Below are 19,889 nucleotides of genomic sequence, written 5' to 3' on the forward strand. Positions count from 1 at the left end.
AATAGCATTGGACCATAAGTGCTAACTTCACAAAAGTCCGTCTCTTGACTATGCATAGTAGGACTAGCCAATCCTCCTTCCTCATTTTGCTTTTGGCAAGTGTGGCACTTTTGCTGCCTTAGACTCCAAGACACAAGCCTGGTTCCCTTCCTAAGCCTGCAAATCCTAAACAAAAGGCAGAAAGAAATAGTTTCATGGGTGCTTTCAAATCAGGAAATCCTGCAAGTGACTCATGTCTCTGATTTTTTAAAATTTTGATTTCAGAAAGTGGGTAGATCCCTGGGCTCAAAGAACAGAAAGCAAGCTAAAGGTCTTAAGAAGCAATTTGCTTAGATAGGAAAACCTGCAGCCCGAAAGGTATGTCTGAGTGACTGAGTCCTTAATAATAAGTGAGAGTCATAGCTCTCTGAGTGTTGGCCTGTCCAGAACTGCCACAGAGCAGTTTCTTCCAATAGCTTCTTGGGAGAGGCCAGCACAAGCCAGTGGGAAAAAACGAGAAAAGGGACATGCCTCAGGAGCCCCCACAATCCCCTCTCCTTGGCCAGCCCCATCACACCTGAGCCTGGACCAAAGAAGTGCTGTGAGCACTGGACGGGGTGTGTGTGCATGTGTGTGAGATGCACATTAGGGAATGAGGCCCTCACAGTCCACATAGAAGAACCACACTTTCGTACACCAGCACACACCTTGTCACTCACGCGTATCTTCCCATGTTTGTATGAGCAAGTATGAAAATGTGACTCTGAGTAACAGAGTTAGAGATAGAGATGAAGCAGGATGGAGAGAGATGGGAAGAAGCTTTAAGGAATCCTTTCAGAGGTGCAGAAAACAGGAGGTGGTAGTGTGTTGAATGCCTGCTGCTTGTGATGCTGCCCAGAGCATCTGAAGAAATCCATCCCCAGGGGCCCAGGAGGCAGGAGGTTTGGGCAGGAAGAACTAGAGGGTACAGAATACCTTCTGCAACTCATCAACTTTATTGCTGGGGCTGTCTACAACAGGTCCAAATTACATGAGAAAATGGACATGTGGGCATTCTGGGTTTTAAAACCAGCCATGGAAACCGAGAGAGCTGGGGATTTCCCTAGGAAATCATAGAGTGCGCTGGACTCTTACAGCCTAGGCCACCAGACTCTCCAGAGACAGCCCTAAGCTCACGATGGCAGTGTGAGGCAGGGCAGGGCTGATGAACCACAGTCGGGGGATAATGATGGGGCAAAATAAATAAGAAATCTCAGAAATCCATTCTTCCCTGCCAGCTTAACTGAAACTCGAGGAAACAGAGGCACATTGGATAACTAGGATGGGAGGGCTGGAGAAAACAATGAGGGCTCCTACACTGAGGTACTCAGTGAGAATGAGATGATGGAGGGAGAGAGGCCATAAAGGACACCCTAGTGAAGAGTAATGGTCGGCATAGGCAGCTCCTCTCCACCCACCTCTGTGTAGACTTGGGAGCCGTATTACCCAGTACACAAGCCAGTGAGCACATTGGGGGGGGAGGGGGCACAGAAGACAGTCTGGACCAGGGCCCAGCAACTCTGACAAGTGGGCCAAGTCCAGACTGCGGCTTTGTATAGATCATGAGCTAATAATGCTATTTACATTTTTAAGGTGTAAAAACACCTTTTGAAAGGTCTAATAGCCCTGGCCGGTTTGGTTCAGTGGTTAGAGCATCGGCCTTCGGACCAGAGAGTCCCGGGTTTGGTTCCCACTAAGGGCACGTACCTTGATTGTAGTTTTGTCCCCGGCCCCGGTTGGGGTTGTGTGGGTGGCAACCAGTCAATGTGTCTCTCTCACATCGATGTTTCTCTCTCTCTCTCTTCCCCCTCTCTCCGTTCCACTCTATCTGAAGATAAATGCAAAAAAAAAAAAAAAAATGTCCTTGGGTGAGGATAAAAAAAGAAAGGTCCAATAAACAAGAAAAAGAAGAATTTGCTGCTGAGGCCATATGTGGCCCACAATGCTTAGAATAGTTACTATGAGGCCCTCTACAGAAAAAAAATGTGTCAACCCCTTGTCTGGATGATGGGGAAAATACCACCAACCTCTGAGCATTCCTGAAAAGGGCAACCAGAGGAGGTGTAGGAGAAAAAGTGGGACAATGGAAATGACTAGAAACACCACTGCCTATGACTGAGGCAGCCCTGAAGGGCCACTGCCTGCAACTCCACAGAATAGCTAAGGAGAGAATCACACTAATGAGCATTAGGTAAAGAATGTTCTGGAAAAGAGACTGCATGCAGAACTCTCTACTGATTAGTGAATTCTGTGATTGTTCGATAAGATGGAGATAGAGTTTGAGCCCAGGGATTGACAAAATATCAAGCTAGGAATAGTTTCTAGAACACAACGAAGTATCTCATGAGCATCTAACAGTCTGAAAATCTCATAAAGTTTAAGAAAGGAAGGATAAAGTAGATTTTAGGAAAGCCTATATCGGCTTGCCCTACTTTAAATAAACACCAATTACAAAAGTTCACACTAAAAAAAAAAAAGCAAAAAACCCAGAAAAATCTAGAGGCTTTTAGGGACACTGACAAGAGGATTCTTCATTTTTCTAAAGAAATCATCAAAAACAATTCCCTTACATAAGAAGCTTCTCTCCTAAAATATGGAATTTTATAAAAAAAATCATTTTAAAAACAACTTTTAAGGAGAACATCCATTGTACAAAGTAGAGCACATATACTGAATTCAGAAGGAAATGACTGTTTCTAAACTGAAAATCAGATCTGTCTTTGGATTCATGAACTAAAGAACTCTTGACCATTTTTTATTAAAGCATATATATTATTTCACTGAAATATCTAGGAAATTTATGTGTCATAAAAGTAGAAGCCAGCTGCGGGTCTTCTAGAAATGTAGTGCTTTAAATGAAAAACACTGGACCCCGAGGCAGGAGACCTGAGATTGAGGCCAGACCCTGCCACTGTGTGACCTTGTGTAAATTATTTAAACTTTCTGGGCCTCAGTTCCTCATCTGTAAAATGAGAAGTTGGTTCCTTTCAGCTCTAATATTCCATGACTACAGATAAATATAGAAATAAGATAAATACAACAATCTAGAAATAAGAAATCTTCCCCAAAGTAAGCTTTGGAGTCAGTAGAAAAATGTAGCAATGAAATATAATAAAAAGAATAAAATTTTAACTACTAGCCAGAGTAAATATATCTCATTTAAAAATTAATGAAAAGATTTGCAATTTACAATTGATCGGGAGAGACAAGAACAGACATATTGATATTTCTTCACCATCATACATACGGAGGAATACATGAGTTTGGGTGAATTGTACAATGAGCACAATGCTGTTTTTGCATGCCTAACATTTTATAAAATTGGACATTAAAAAACGCTCAACACTACGTAAAGAATAAATTTCTATAAAGCTTAGCATTAAAGAGAGGCTGAGAGGGGTTAACTGGTTGTTCCAGTTCATATTTTGTTTGAGAATTTGTTGATATAAAATTCTGCTATTTAGGTAAAATCTTAAAATCAAATATACTTCTGCCAGAGCCCTTCTAGAGAACAACCACCATAGTGAAGACAGGTATTTAAGGATTGGCAATACCAAACAAACATTAACACCTTTTCTTTTTCCTTATTTGTGAATTTAAAAGTATTTTAAATAAAAACACTAGATGTGCTGGTTAAGTTAAATCAAAGATTTTGCAGGTTGAGGAAGTAGTTGATTCAATCTGGTAAGTTCTTAACACCAAGCAACATCATATAGCTGACTAATATAACAATATATATCACGTGGCCAGAGACTGATCAGTGTAATGATAGCAGAAATGACGAGAAGGTTGAAATCATTTGGAGAATCGTGCCTATAGTGATTCAGGGGCTTGAAGAAGTAACATCACTGGATAGATGCATGCGCGCGTGCGTACACACACACACACACACACACACACACACACACACATTCCAGGGCTGCTACTGCTGGTGGTCCTGAGACCACGCTTTGAGAGCCACTGGTTTAAATTTGAGGCATTACTGAACAAAGTACATACCTATTTCACACAACCCATTACTTATGCAAATTGGTTTTTTGCTAAACATATTAAAAGCATCTCAAATGTGTGTCTATAACCATTTACTACTGTATTCCTCTATAAATCTGTTTCTGAGTATTCTAAAACTATTTAATGTCATTGTTTAAATAATTATAATTTTTGCTGCCCTTTGACAAATGCAGCTCTTTGTACCTCTTTCCCTCTCTTTTCTCCTTTTAAACCCCCAATCACTTACAGCTGAAGTATACCCAAAGGCTTTGCAGGGACTGGGTGCTGTGGTGTAGATCTGGACTGATTCTCACATGAAGCTGAAGTCATAGCACAAAACACAGATGGCAGGGAGCAGAGGCTTGTGTTCGGTAAAGTTGTACCTCCAATAAGTTTGATCATCACCACCAATACTGGATGACTGACATTGATCGGACAATATTGGACAGTCTCACTTTCACAAACAGGACATATCTTCACAAATTCTTTAAATCCTTTTCTTTTTACTCAAATGATAAATAGTATTAATTCCATTTGTGAAAAAATGTTAATGTACACCATGAATTATCTAGGCCTTTTCAGTGGCGTTTGGTAGCATTTCTGAGAGTCCTTTGATAAGAGCTGTATTGAACAGCACTGGGTATTAGGGCGGTTGAATCGACCACCAGTAATTTACTAGAATAATTCCAGGAGATTAAAATATTTTCAGTATTTTGGAGTTAGCTGTCAGGGAATTTGGCCTTTTGATGGTGAAAAAAAACAACAACAACAAGAAAACAAACACTTCTGCAACTAATTGATGCCTAAAATTCTACAGTAGAATTTCATTCCTTTGGCATAAGGCTTTTCCCCTGTTAAACTGCAAAAGACCTTCAAAAGAGGTAGCATTAAGCCTTATAACCTCAAAGTAAAGGAATTTATCCCTTTCCTGAGAGCATGCTTTTCTTAACTAGGATGAGAACAAAGTAGGAGGCACTCAGAAGAGTTGGTGCTGAGAAGCAAGGTCTAGGGAGAATGGAGCACAAAGAGGCGGATGATCCCAATGACAGACCTCCAACTCATTCACTATTTTGCTGACGGGCTATCCTGTCGGCATCCCTTACTAAAATAGGTACTAACTTGCCACGTGGAGCAGGTTACTTAGAAAGCAACCATGTTTTCTGATAATAATGAAGAGTCTTTGATGTATAAGCATACAAATGTTTCCAGTAGTGGAAAAACAGATGGTAATAAAAACACCTGGTGTAACAGCAGGTAGGGAGTTACCCCAAAGTCAGAAGAACCATACTTGTTCATAGGAAGGGGATAAACTGATAGTACATTATGGAGTGCATATCGCAGGGCCAGGACGAGGGTAAGGCACTTGCACAGCCCTGAGAGTGGGCGCCTCCTTAAGCTTTGCACTACAAGCGCCTCACTCACCTCACTCTAATCCTGGCCCTGGCAAATCATACTAAAGTGAAAGCTCATCATTATGTTACAGACTTGGTGAGAATGAAAGGCTGCACTGGTAGGAAAAGAGCGCTGACCACGAACTCGTCTTTTTAGGGAACAGTTTGTTTACGAGGAAGAGGGCAGGTGCATGAACAGATCTGCTCAGACTGACAGTTACAATGGACGTCTGGTAGAATCTCCTCTGTCTTGGCATATTCAAGCTGATGTCTCCAGCTCAACTGGTTGATTTGTGGTCATTAAGCTAACATGAATGAATCTTCTGCCTTGCTCTTGCCTCCTTAAAGGGTGAGCTGTCAGCTAGGGATGCGGTTCACAGGGGTTGTGGCTAAGGGACAAGTTGGGCCAGGTGGAAGTCCCACGAGGGAGACTGAGGCAGGCAAAGGAGAGGAGACACCAGCAAAATTTCCTGTTATACTGAGAATGACTTGCTCTCTGTCCTCAACATCTGAACCACAAATATATAATGAATACCCACCAAGTGCAATGTACTCTTGGCTGCCAACTAACCTCCTCTCCTGGGGATGACTTCCTGCACTCTTGACTGACCTGAAGTCAGACTAGCAGAGCCACCTGCTACTATTGGTTGGAGTCAGAGGAAACAAAGGGACAGAAACAACTTGAATTGGAAGCTGACCTCTTGGGGCCAACTTTATTTCACTTGCGCCTCTTCTGTATTCCGCCTTCAAAAATTGTTATTATTATTCACACTAGTAATAGTGGCAGTAGTAGGGTCCCTGAAAACCTTTCTGGAGGGGCTTCAGCCTCTCTTCTACAGTCTCAGCAGAGTAGTGCAGAGGCAGCAAATACTGTAGTTTGTGCCTAGGTGGGAGAGGGAGTTGGTGTTACGAAAATCAAGGGGAGGAGACAGGTTGGGTGTTAGGATTAGGAAAGATGTTCAGTGCTATGTTCATCAATGACTGGTAGAAGTAGTACAGTTTGGTTGTTGTTTGTTTGGAACTAGGTCCACCTGTTGTAAAACATTAAATGAGTATTTCCAGTTCTCAGTATTACCTCTGACCATACAATCTCTGCCCCAAATCCTCTTGTGCTAATTGGAATACCACTGGGGCATTTGAGGGCCACAGTGATGACACAGAAGATGCTCTAAAAATCCCAGGCATACAGAGTATTGTAGAGGAAAGTAAGACTCAAGGTAACTGACAAATATGAAGGTGCCTGGGCATTTAGCTTTGAATATTTTGTGGAAACCACCAGAGGTAGCAAGGTGCAGGGAGAGGCAAAACCCACTAGAAGTAGCAAACAAGAAGCTTCCAGAAAAATCAGCAGAAGTAGCAAGTTCTATACGATGTGAGTCTCACACTTGACTTTAGAGTTCAGCTATTCATAATGGTTCCTAAGAAGGCCCTGGCTGCCTTTTACCTTTGTGAGGCCAAAACACAAACTCTCCTTCATTTCTCTACAGAGCAAGATGTTTGCATCTTTGGAAATTCTCGGTCTGGGACAGACAAGTGTGGCACTCACATATACATCAAGGTCAGGAATGGATCTATTTTATTTCAAGTAAAACCCCTGAAATTTGGTCAGGTCCTTCGAACCGAATAGTTTGAATGCTTTCCAAAGCAGCTGGGATTTTGCTGTTTATTATTTTAAGTGGCTTCAATCTAAATCAGGGGGAAGCGCTGACTGCAAGAGAGTGGGTGGGTTTGTTCTGTACTCAGAAGTCTAGAATTCAGAACTGTACCAACCAAGAGCCTAGGCCCAGGGCTTCTGTGTGAGAGGCTTAAGTCTTCTCAGCACTCGGTGTGGTTTTTCAGCTACTCTATCCCCTGGAGTGTGGGCAGTTGTGCCAAGAGCTTGCTTCTCATTGGTGAGCAACATCACCTATCAAAATCAAGATCTGCTTGTCTTGGTGGCAGTTTCTGCATCCTTCAGGAGGTTGACCAATGGATCTGTTGGGTCAAGAGGGGTGAAGGAAGAACGGGTCGGGGAACCCTCTTTGTGAAACAGGCTGCTATTTCATTTGACTTCTTTTCCCTTCTTGGGATGGTGCACAATTACCCCTCCATTATTGGTCAGCCAGTTTTCTTTGTTCAATGCTTTGTCTGGTTTTTCCTCAAGCTCCCAGAAACCAGACATATGAAAATCAAATGAATCACTGCTCTGGCTTTCTTTAGAAAATGGAACTGAAAAGAACAGTTAGTGCCTATAAGCTTTGGGGTGGGGAAGGAGGGGTCACAATGATTGTTCTGGGGCTCCATCAGCATCCAATTTACCTAGTTCTTACCCTCTCTCCCCACATAGTTAACTAAAAGTTGGTCAAACAGCAGAATCTAAATGGCAAAAAGTAAGCCTTTTTTTTTAAATGTTATGGGCCATAGTAAGACTTCCTTTAAACAAAACAAACCAACCACAAACCACAATCTGAACTGAATGGTGGTAGGCAAGTTACACTTACTTTCTCTCCTCCTTGAGACTTTGATGATGCCGTTCGTTCAGCTAATTACTTCCTGTAATGAATGTTATATGCCAATGACATGAGAGTTCTTCGAATGCAGCATAAGCTGGGCACAGATCCTAGCTATCATTGTTGAAAGACACTAGAAGGATCTGAAGGCGTGTGTGCGAGTTACCTTGGATAGATCAGAGTGGACAAATGGATGCCTTGTTCGTTGGCTGAGCTTGGTTCATCCAAAGTAACCCGGTCCTGACCTTTTCTAGCTAAGGGGTGGGGGTGGGGGGTCTGTATGTTATTGAAATTTATCACCCTGATCACCGTGTAGACAATCAAACTGAAAAAGGCATGAAGTTCAGGACAGAGTAACATTCACATTTTGCACAAAAGCCATCCAATCAACTCATGCCGAAATAAGTGTACACCTGCAAACCTCTAGTGGGAGAGAGTTAAACTGTGGTTGAAGAGGCATCAGAGTCTTTCTGTTTCTTCATATAAGTCATCAAGGCCTCACCAGGAAAGTGAATAATCAGCAATGGCTCCCTATGTCCCCAGGTTTGACAGCCCTCAATCTGCTCTCACACTCTGCCCCTCAGTTACAGGAGCAAGGGATGGAGCAGCCGGTCATTGATGGCAAACATGGCACGTGTGCCCTTGCAGCTGAGAATTTCTTCTTAGTGCACACCACTGGCGGAAAATAAGGAGAAAATTTGTAGTCAGTAATGGCAAGATTTTAAGTATGACAACGTAAAATGTCTAAGCATGATTAAAGTGCCTGATGATTTTAGTTCTAAACAAAGTGGTCTCTCTCCTGTTGTCCAGAGTGTGAGTTAAAGTAAAAGAAATGTAGGCTCTTTTGCTATTTCCATGGTTTCTTTTTCAAATCTTTTCTCTTCTCCCTTTTCTCTCAAGTTTAGTAACTGAACCCTACTTGCTCAACCCAGGGCTTAGGTACTGGGGTTATCAGTGGTATCGTAGTCTTTTGAAAACTGTGCGATGATTCTCCGAGCCAGTGGGTTAGTGGTCTTCAGCAGTTCGGCTGCTGAGGGGCGGGACCTTGGAGTGGCCTTACTTCCCTTCTTCTGTAACAAGGCCTTGAAATAATCGTTTCTGCCAGCATCTAGGCTGGCACTACCGCTTGACCCTGCGGAGGCAGCTGACTCACTAACTGGAGAATCAGCTGTGTTTCTTATCGGTGAATGGGAGCTCGGTCTGCTACCTCCGGCAAAGGCCTCACCGGGCTCCTTCCAGCCAAGCAGCTTTCTTTTGGACCTAAATAAGAGAAAGTTTGCTTTGAGTGAATTCATGTGGTGGACATTTCTTAATGCTTCATATACCTTCATGAATGCCAGTGACATGATCTGGGAACTTCTACAGAGCAGCCTTGCAAACAGTCACACTCACCAGCTTTCTCTCTCCCCAGTAAGTCCTTGGGCTCCCTTATCTGGCCCCCTCTCCCTACACTCCTTTCAATGTCTGCAGCTGGAGTCATTGGCCTGTGCCTGCAGGCTCGGTCCTGTACAGGTTCTGGGACCCAAGAAGAATGTAAGGAGTCAAGGCTAGTAGCTCAGTGACTCAATGAAGACAGAAGACAGTCTGGGAACTAGTGCTCTAGCTCCAATCATTGGGTTCTTTCCAGTTTCCTCCTCACTGAGCCCCTGCTTTGTGCCCCTATCCAATAACTAGGTCCCCATCTGGTCCCCCTTTGCTTACGTTCCTGCTCTGATACTTGGCCTGGTGCCCCACTTCACTTCTTGATAAGATTTTTTGATACAAGGAATTCTGTGAAGGGTTAAATGTCTCTGACTGTAGACAAAGCTGTGAGAGAGCAGATGGAGCCACAATAGGCCGTGCGGTTGCTAGGAGACGAGGGGCCTCTCACTTGGCACCTGGTTCTCCCTTCCCCGCCCCTCCTCCACTTCACCCAAAGATGTCAGTGAATTGGTGATGTGAGGCTCTGGACTGCTTTCACATATGTTGGTATCTGGAATTAAGCCTCTAGTTTCAATCTAATGGCTGCTTAGAGGTGGCAGTTTGTCTTTTGGTATAAAAAAGGAAGGTGATTACAATAGAAATGAAGGAAATTCGTCCAGACCTGTGTATCACAGTAAATAAATCTTCAGTTGTGCGTGAAGCCACAAACACATCATCATCATCTTCTGCAATCCATTCAGCTGTTTTATCACTGATAACACTTTTTTCTTCAGTGCTTGGTTCCATAGTACTCCCTAGGTAGAAGAACCAGAGGAATTACTTTGACCACAAGAGTGAGGACAAAGCACATTCTCATCTGTATCTCATTTGATGTTCAAAGCAACTCCAGAAGAGCAGCAGGGCGGAGACTCTTAATGTCTCCATTTTGCAAAGGAACATGATGTTCAGAAAGTTATTCATTTGGCCAAGGTGGACTGCGTGCTGAAGGTCAGCCTGGGTCCCTGTTCTCTCATGCCTCTTCCATTAGAATGGGTTGCTTGAGCATCCTCTTATTTTAAATGTATCATTACTAAAGATCAAGGAGCTGGGAGCAACGAAAGCAATGACTCAACCAGCAGGTGGGAGTGGGACCTGTCTAAATCTCAGAGGAAGCCTGTGTAGTTTGAGGAAGAGTATTCTAAAATTACCCGTGGCTTTGATTTGTTTGCGTATTTTATTCACAATAATTTAATTTATGTTGAAAGTCCAAATCAGCTTAAGGAAGGCCAAAATATTTTGATGTTTGTTCTTAAGAGTTCAAAAAAGGATGAAAAACATGGATGAATCTGGAGGACATTATGCTCAGTGAAATAAGCCAGTCACAGAAGGGCAAATACTGCATGATTCCACTTATATGAGGTCCCTAGAATAGTCAAATTCAGAGACAGAAAGTAGAATGGTGGTTCCCAGGGCTGGGGAATGGGGTGATGGGGAGTTAGTGTTTAATGGGTACAGACTTCAGTTTTGCAAGATGAAAAGAGTTCTGGAGATGGACAGTGGTGATGGTTGCTCAACATTGTCAATATACTTAACACCACTGAACTGTACACTTAAAAATGGTTAAGGTGGTACATTTTATGTTATGTGTATTTTGCCACAAGAAAAACAGGAAGAGACAGGAAAAAAAAAAGAGGAGAAATGTTATCTAGCTTAGTCTTATTGTTCCAGAAAGAGCTAACCATCCAAGAAAGTGAGCTCCCTTTCCTCTTGAAATCTCTAAGAAAGCCTGCTGCTGCTAACATACTCCATTACTTCAGAAGCCTGCAAGCCCACCATGGCACTTGAACTCAGCTTTGGAGGGTTGAGTTCACCACCATTCTACTTTCTGTCTCTGAATTTGACTATTCTAGGGACCTCATATAAGTGGAATCATGCAGTATTTGCCCTTCTGTGACTGGCTTATTTCACTGAGCATAATGTCCTCCAGATTCAACTCGGAGGAGCATAATGTCCTCCGAGTCCCATGCATGGAACTAAATTCAGTGTGGTAGTGAAAAGTACTGTACAGTGAGGTACAGCAGGGGATGCATGCTTGACTAGGGCTACTGAGGTCCGAGGGTGCTAAGACCTAGTTCGATTTCATTACCTCAGCACCGGGGGTTCCAGGGTAGACTGGCTCAAACTGAGCTTTGGAGATCTGCCCCTGGGTCAGTTCCAATCCCAAGGGCAGTGAGGCCTATTTAGAACTCTCAAGAGGTGCCCCTGCTGACTTGGTCATTCCAGGGTCAGGATCATGGGGCACTGGCTTCTGTCTCTGGCACTCCATGCTCACCCTCATCTCCCCTGGGATTGAAAGGAAAAGCCAGCAGACAGTTTACTAACCTGGAGGGCTTGCCTCCGTTTCATCGTCAGCCGGTGGCATGGAAGTCGTCCTTGTACCAGGTGATTGCAGGTGGTCGCCAGTAGGGGGGCACTTGGCATCTTCCTCCAGGGTAATGATGGGGCTGACAGGCAGCCTTGGTTCAGCCACATAGGCCTCCATTTGAGCTGTGGGTGAGGTGAGAGGCAGGTACAACACACTGGGCTTTTTTGGTACAGGAGGTGGAATCTTGCCTTTCTTCTTCTCAGCTTGTTCCTGGCTCTGAAGGCTAATTCTTTCCGGCAGGGATCTCACCTTGGAGCCCTCCTCTTCTGTACTTCCCTGGAGAGGTTGCTGTGTTCCTGAGCAGAAAGCACCAGAGGAACTGGCAAAAGGTGTGAAAATAAGAGATGAGGGTGCTGTTGACTCTCCTGGGCTTCTGGCCTCAGGGAAGCTGGAGGACTTTGGCTTCCGCACCACCGTGTAGATGTCTGGAGGGAATGGTCTCATGTGTTGAATTGAGCTCTTAGGGGTCATAACCAATGTAGGCGAAGTTAGTGGGTACTCTTCAGGGACAGATGGTGGCTTGTGGATCAAGCTTGCAGGCCTTCGGGCCAGCAGGGGTTTCTCAGCTATGGGAGGTTTTATCTTTCTTTCTGGCAAGGTGAAGACTTCTCCTCCCGACTCCTCAGCATAGTCAGGGCTCTCAATGTCATCTTCTGGCTCAGACTTGCTGACTGACCTCAGCCGAACAGAACGGAGGTCAGACTGAGTAACCATGGGCATGATTGGCTGATTGGGACTAGTTTTCTGGACCAGCTTGGCCCCAAAATTTGTATCTGAGTGATGCCGGCTCACCTTGGTTTTGCTTCGGATGGAGATACTCATCCCAGACAGATCCAGGTAGGTCGAAGAGGTCAATGGTAGGTCAAATGATAGTCGTGACTTGGAAATTTTCTCCATTGGCGATGTTGGGGGTAGTGATGACTTCCTCTCGGGCACCACTGGACGCACCCGGACACTGCCACTTGGAGGGGGCAAGTGGCCCAGGGTCAAGGACATGGAGACAGTGGGTGTTGGTGTCTCTGACTGGCTGGAGTATCCACTAGAGGGTGACATCAATCCAGTGGGCCTTCCTGGAGAGGGTACCTCCCTGGCCTCTACCTCGATGGAGAGTTGGGAAGGCGTAGTAGCTCTGGAGGTGGAAGGGGAGACCAGAGACTCTGAGCTGCCCTGAACTTGGGTACACTCAATGACTGTGGTGCCAGTGGCAGTGCTGGAGCTGGACAATGACTGGTAGGTGTCACCAGACTTCCAGTCAGTAAGATACCAGTGGTGAGAGAATTGTGTACCCTCTGGATCTTTGAAGGTGGGCACAGCTGGGTGACCCTGGGATGAGTGATGTCCTTGGTGTTCCAAGGAGAGGCAAAGGCTCCTGGGCCTCTGGTCCTTGGGTAGTGCTGACCCACCTTCTGGCAAGGCAACTGGCTCATCTTTGACCAGTGAGACACTGCGCATTGGTGGGCAAGGCTTCTTTTTGGCCTTCTTCAGTGAGATACTCTTGGATCTCTGCCTTCTGTGCTGGGCCTCCTGTTGGGAACTAAGGGAGGCAATGTTGTCAGCACTGTTACTGCCCTCAGAACTGGTACTGGCATAAGGCAGGGCACAGGCTTCACTGGACTTCTGCTCCTCATCATAGTCCACATCGGTGGTGCCTGAGTCTGTGGGCACAGACAGTGACCGCTCCCGGAACCTGCTGGCCCCACCTGGGCCTGTCTCCAGCCTTGAGGTACCACCAGTCAGAAGTCCAATCTTGAAGGGTCGCTCTGATACTTGCCTTCGTTGCGTAGGGGGCTCAGAGTAGCCAGCTGACCCACTGCATCCTGCTGGGTTATCACGAGTGACAAAGAGTGTGGTAGCCTCCTTAGGAACCAGAGGTGGCAGTGTGTGCAGAGAGACCCATGAATTCCCAGAGGAAGGATTTTTTCCATTTTCATTGACTTGATTGCTCTGACCTGTGGCACTTGGAGTCATATAGGTAAAAGCATCTCCTTTCCAGGAAGCAGAGAATGTCGATTCTGTAGGGCCATTGCAAGAACTGGGGACGCTATACACCATTCCCATGCTTTCCATGCTAGGAGGCTTGGTGCCACCACGTGCCTGGGGAGGTTCTTCCGGATCTCTAGAAGGGTTTCTTAGTACCGGTGAGGGGAAACGAGCTTCCTGACCGACTGCAACTCTTCCATGAACACCTTCTGGAACGGAATGACTGGGCTTGATGTCTGAGCTGGTAGAGTGAGCTGCCCTGCCTGTGGGGCTGTTGCTGTGACCTGGAGGAGGGAAACACAGAATGTTAGTGGTATAGCCAGGGATCCCCTGGCAGCTCCCATGATGGCAGCACCAAATTTTTGCCAAGAAGCATTTGCCAACAACTTGGACAGAATTCCTTGGTTCTTCCTTTCCACAGATGAGAGTGTGGGGGAAATTGTGTCCTTGCCCATCACGACATGATGAGCCACAGGGTGCCCTTGAATTGTCCAGATGGTTGTCAAAGACTTTCCAGCTTTGATTGTTCCTTTTGGAGCGGAGGTGGCAGGTGGGACTACCTTGGGGTTTTTCCGGACTTTCACCCCAGGTTTATGAAGCCATCACAGACCTCAGCGTTCACCTCTCCTGAGATGACAGCAGAAGTTTCTGAACTGTAAACGACAGCACTGTGTGCCTCTCAGCTCCAGCAATGAGTTTTGAATATGCCACAGCTGGAAAGCCCACAGTCTGGTTGCATTTTTGGCACCTGTCACTTTTTAGCTTTGCAACATGTGACACTTAAGACAACCTACAGATGTGAGGCAACTGTTCAAATGTTCAAAAAAAATTTCTCATACACACAATTGTTACTATTCTATCATTATTACTACTACTTCTACTGTTATGATAATTTATAATAACAGTCATCATTTTTTAAACACATACTATGTAGCAGGCACACGGTAGGCAAATTTCATATAATAACTCTAATCCTCACAGCAACTCTACCAGGTTGGTATCATTATCCTCAATTCACAGATGAAGAAGCTGAGGCTCAGAAAGGTTATGTAACCTGGCCAAGGCCTCACAGTTAGTAAGTGGAGAGGCTAAGATTCACATCCATACCTCTCTGGCCTGTGCTCTTTGGATGGCATTTATTTAGCAGCATAATGGTTCTGCTAAGATGATGCTTTTAGTGATGCTTTCCCCTTTTACCTACTTGCTTAAACTTGACATATATGGTTATATTCCATTTATAATGGAAACAACATAATGAATTTATAGCCTGGAAGACCTGCTCTTCATATTCTATTGCTTTCCTTGACCAAAGGCCCTTGGTTATCTCTCATTACCACATTGGCTTTTTCAGGCTATCCAAAGTCCCCTTCAAATTATTCCTGTTCCCCATAATCATAATACCACCAGGATTGGTGTGAGTGAGCAAGGGGAAGGGTCTGGGGGATCAGCTGTAGTGGGGTCACCTTGGTCTCGCTGGGAAAAGTTAGAGAATCCAATAATGGTCCGCCTCCGCCTCAGGGTGGACTTGGGGTTCACGGCTGTCTCTGTGTTAAACAAGGAGTGTCTTGAACTTGCGTGTTTATCAAACTGCTGCCCTGTAGCCAAAATAAAGACACTTGGGTGCATCTTGGTTTCTGTTTACAGTACAGTGGAAATGGGCCTGGGTAGAGAGAAGGGATGATGGCAGTAGCGATGAGCATGATAGCATCCAGGCAGGTGGCCCTTCTTCAACATCCCTCCCAACATGGCCCCAGACACCCAGAGCCCCAAGGCAGACATGCTGGCTTTCATAGGCCACACTAAGGGTCACCTGTGAGTCTTAGGTGGCCGAGAGCCATGATTTTCAATCCTGCCTACATATATGGAAATACACTGAGCAGCTTTTTAAACTCCAATCCCTGGACGCCACCCCAGCACATTGAACTCTTTGGGAGGAGGGCCCAAGTAGAAACTATTTTTTGAACTCCCCAGGTGGTTGATTATTCAGATGTGTAGCCTGGGGAGAGAACCACTGGTACAGAGAGACAGGCTGAGACTAGATGTTGCTTGATTATAATCTTTTCTTAAAGAAAGCTCTTATATGGGACAGAGGACAGTGTTTCTGGGAAGCAGCCTGATATCTGCCCTCCAGCCATCATTGATTACATTTTTTCAAAGTTCACCCCTGGGCGGTGACTGAGATTTATTCCTCTTAAAGCACTGGGTCAGTCTTTGTTCCTGTGGAATTGCTGGGATGGGGCAGGGTTAGATAGGGGGCAGGGTTACACAGGGGCAGAGTTAGACAGGGGGTGAGTCTGCTGCTCCCCTCACTGTTTCTCTCTCAACAGCTGCCTACCCAAACCCTCCCCTCTCAGCCTTACAGCAGCACATGACATCCCCCTCCCACGAGTGACTCTACAGGCAAAGTTCAGGGCCAGCCTCATTGAGAGTAAGATAAAAGTTTAGAAACAAAGTTCCCACTATCCTTTCAGCCCTTAGTCCTCTTGGTACATCTCCCTAGGCTGTGGGCTCTGTTTTCTGCCTCTGATTTCCTCAGATGACACCAATGGCGCTGGATGATCCCATATCCAGGGAGCGTCACCACATGTGGCCAGAGCTGCCCTCATCATCTTCAACGGTTCCCCGCAAACCACAGGCCAATGTTGGCTCACAGGGTGCCTTGGTCCCTATGGGTCATGAAGTCTTGATTTCATCGGCTCGCTGGCCCTATATCCTTATGAAATGACCAACCCTCCTCCTCTTCCACTTGCAATCGATCACATGTTCCCAAAGTCACATCCAATTGAGCTACATACGTCATTTTCCCCACTCTTGAGGTGGTACTGGGCCTCCCTTTGGCCTTTTTGGCCTTGGTCCCTTTCTGTTACTTCTTAAACACTTGCCACATAAGTCGAGGAGGCCTACCTCATTAGAAGACCGAGTGTCTACTTAAAGTGCCATTAGGCCCATAGTCTGTGCCCTGGGGATGACCCTCCCTTTTATCACCAGCACTTTGAAACCCACACTTTTCCTCAGACTCCTATCCAACCAAACATGGCTTCTGTCGGAGGAAGTTTTCTTTTCCCAGCCCAAACATAACTCACAAACCTAAAATTTCCATAGATGCTCCAAAGAGCGCACAAGTTCATAAATGTTCAGAGTTTTCTATTAAGAACACTTTGCTTGCCATCAGATGGTCTCAGTTAGTGTGGCAGAGCCAAGAGAGAGTGAAGGAAGAGCAGCCAGAGCCCCCCTTCTGCATGCCTCCGTTCCCTGGCGAGAGCCATGACCTTGACAGTGCAGGGTGAGCCAGTAGCAGAGAAAGTCTCGCTCCCTCCCCCAGCCCCAGTGCATTTGAAGAGGATGGTCTTTAGTTTGCATGGAAGGAAGCAAACAGAGGTGGTGCTAAGCAACTCTACCAGAGATGTTGATGGGCACAATGTCAGAGTGCGTGGAGCAAGGCTGAAGCCACCACTTCTCCTCTAGGATGGGCAGAGGGAAGGGGTTATTCCAGGCAACTTGCTTGTCGGCTGTGGTAGACAGGCTCAGGGAGGCCTCAGGGGCCCTCACACCCTGGGTGGTAGTCTCATCCTCGCTCAGCTGCTGTTTTGTAGGCTGTTGGGAAAGAAGGTGATGCAAAGGGTGTGCTCCTGACTGGAGGTGAGCTGTGCCCACAGGATGGCTGTCTAGGCAGGCTGGTTGGAGGCTTCATCTGGGAGTCAGGAAAACGTGGACAGGCTGCCAGGCCAGACCCTGCCTCAGGGTAGCTCTGCTGGTGAGCAGAGGTGAGCAGCAGCTTCCAGTGGATACTATAAGCAGCTCGAGGTTCCCTGTCGATGGGTGCAGGGCGAACTCTGCATGCTGGCTCTCCCAGGCAGGGGAAGAGGCAACTCACCATCAATACAAACTCCAGACGCCTGGCAGACTGAGGCCTTGGGCTGGGGGTGGGCTCAGGGGCCTCATCAGCAGAGCGGAAGGTCTGCCCCAGCAGTCTGACCTCCGAGTACTGTTCCTCATATTCTTCTGAAAAACAGCATAGTGGATACAAACTCTAGGGGGCCATGGTCCAGTGCCGGGCAGGGGAGGGACCACGAGCCAGGGCTCCTGTTCTAGCTGCCAGGCCTGACTTGCATGATTTCTTTAGTATATTTCCTGGCATCTGAGTCTCTGGATTTGGAAACGGAAAAATGCCTACTTCCTGGGACTATGACAGCCAAGGAGAAAAGAGAATCAAGAAATCTGAGTTGTGCTGGTTCTGGGACTAAGCGGTCCACGCCTGAAGTGCTCAGCTTGGAGAAGTTCAGGATGCAGATAGTTTTTGCTGCTTTAAGCTGTAAGGTCCTCTTTTGAAGCCTTGCGGCTCTGGGTTTTCTGCCACCTTGCCTGGGAAATGGCCTGGGTGAGGCACGAGGAAACTGGTATCGGTAAGTCCAGTGTGGAGTAAGGGCCTGGCTTCCTCCACCTTAGTCCTACTAGAAGGCGGGGACAGGTCGAGGGGGGCTTAGGTGAAGGAGAGGAAAGGGAGGAAGTGGCACAGAAGGAAGAAGTTCAAGGGCATCAGCCTGGAATAAGAAGGATGCTTAAGATTTGAATTGGTTTCATGTAAGTGATGAATTTGAGGGAAGTGAAGGAATCCAATGAAATACAGGAAGTCAGAGTAAAGAATCAACGGGCAGGGCTCTATGCACATCTCAGCAAATACTTTAAGAATTGTAAGCTTGGGAGTCAGGAGAGGTCTCAAAGGCTCTCTGGTCCAACACCTCATTCTGGGCTCAGATTTCCTCCCCAGCACCCCTTCGACATGTTTCTTCAGCCTCCGCACAGACCTTCAGAGAAGGGAGCAGCCCTCCTCCCGAGGCTTCTGATTCCACCCAAGACAGTGGGGGCTGTTAGGTGTCAAGAAAGTTCTTCCTTATCTTGAGGACCTAATTCTGCCCTTGGGGGCAGCACAGAACACAATGCCCCTTCCTGCATTGTAGCACCTCTCCTATCTGAACACAAGGTTCATGGTGTCCCTTGGAATCTTGCTTCTCCAAGGTCACCACCGCCCTGGCAAGGAAGTGGGGGTTATGGCTACAGTCCAGCTGGGTGGCTATCAGCCATTTTCTATTCTCCACCAGCATTAATCTTCGTTGGCACGAAGAAACAAGAACTGATAAGATGTCTTTTCACATTTAACGTTCACTCAAGAAATCTCTACTGAGCGCCTCTTGGGGATCCAGCCCTGTGCCAGGTGCTTCTGGAAAACCAAGAGATGTGATTGTTTACATTGGCAAGCTGTCTGGTTAGGTGGAAAAATATATACCCAGGACTAGTAGATGAAAGAGTAAATGAATGAACTATATACCCAGGTCTAGTAGATGAAAGAGTAAATGAATGAACTATATACCCAGGACTAGTGGATGAAAGAGTAAATGAATGAACTATATACCCAGGGCTAGTAGATGAAAGAGTAAATGAATGAACTATATACCCAGGGCTAGTAGATGAAAGAGTAAATGAATGAACTATATACCCAGGGCTAGTAGATGAAAGAGTAAATGAATGAACTATATACCCAGGGCTAGTAGATGAAAGAGTAAATGAATGAATTATATACCCAGGACTAGTAGATGAAAGAGTAAATGAATGAAGAAATGAAAAAAAAAAAGCAGTTCAGAATATACAAGTCCTCTTGAACGAGATGGTACCAAGTGCTCGCAGGAGTGCTTATGGAGGGAGTGGTGCAAAATGCAGAACTCAGGTTAAAGGTTTTCTCGGAGGAGGCAAGCACAGAACTTTAAAGAAAGTGTAAAGATTGGAGTGGGGAAGAGGGAGGAGGGTCTTCTAGGCTTGGAAATGAGGGGTGGATGGGATGTGAGAGCCTGAAGTGGGGATGTAGCTTGTGACTTAGCACTGAGGTTTTATTTGTATTTTATTGAGATATAACTTAGCAATAGTGAAGTGCACAAACTTAAGTGTATAGTTCAGTGAATTTTGACATATGCATGCCTCCTGTAACCTCCACCCAGGTATTTGGCCTGTGGTCTCTGTCATAGCTCTGAGATTTAAAACTCTGGCTGCTGACATTGGATAAGTCTCTCTGATCAATGTGTGTGTCTTTCATATTGTAAGGTCTTATCAGGGACCACCTTGTTTTTTCTTTTATATTGACTTTCATATTGTGCTTAGCGCATCCCATGTTCCGAAGGACATGTATTGGGAGTTGATGCTGCA

At 45.8% G+C, this 19,889-nt stretch overlaps 1 protein-coding gene across 7 annotated transcripts in view; it reads right to left on the minus strand.

The window, feature by feature from the left end:
• Positions 1-2,668: 2,668 nt before the first annotated feature.
• Positions 2,669-19,889, minus strand: part of NHSL2 (NHS like 2) — a 43,671-nt gene continuing 26,450 nt past the window's right edge. For 2 of the 7 annotated variants that reach the window (XM_036271690.1, XM_036271687.1), the window contains 6 exons: positions 17,569-17,696; positions 17,093-17,288; positions 15,158-15,289; positions 11,672-13,978; positions 9,972-10,104; positions 8,466-9,148 (listed from right to left, as the gene is read on the minus strand). In XM_036271690.1, the coding sequence (XP_036127583.1) occupies positions 8,824-9,148; positions 9,972-10,104; positions 11,672-13,978; positions 15,158-15,289; positions 17,093-17,288; positions 17,569-17,571 (3,096 nt within the window). In that variant the 5' untranslated portion in view covers positions 17,572-17,696 and the 3' untranslated portion in view covers positions 8,466-8,823. Of the gene's footprint in view, positions 9,149-9,971; positions 10,105-11,671; positions 13,979-15,157; positions 15,290-17,092; positions 17,289-17,568; positions 17,697-19,889 lie in introns of all 7 variants that reach the window. The other 5 variants (XM_036271693.1, XM_036271691.1, XM_036271694.1 and 2 more) reach the window with 3 other exon arrangements.

The sequence above is a fragment of the Molossus molossus genome, unplaced genomic scaffold (genome assembly GCF_014108415.1).
Source record: "Molossus molossus isolate mMolMol1 unplaced genomic scaffold, mMolMol1.p scaffold_m16_p_2, whole genome shotgun sequence".
Taxonomy (NCBI): domain Eukaryota; kingdom Metazoa; phylum Chordata; class Mammalia; order Chiroptera; family Molossidae; genus Molossus; species Molossus molossus.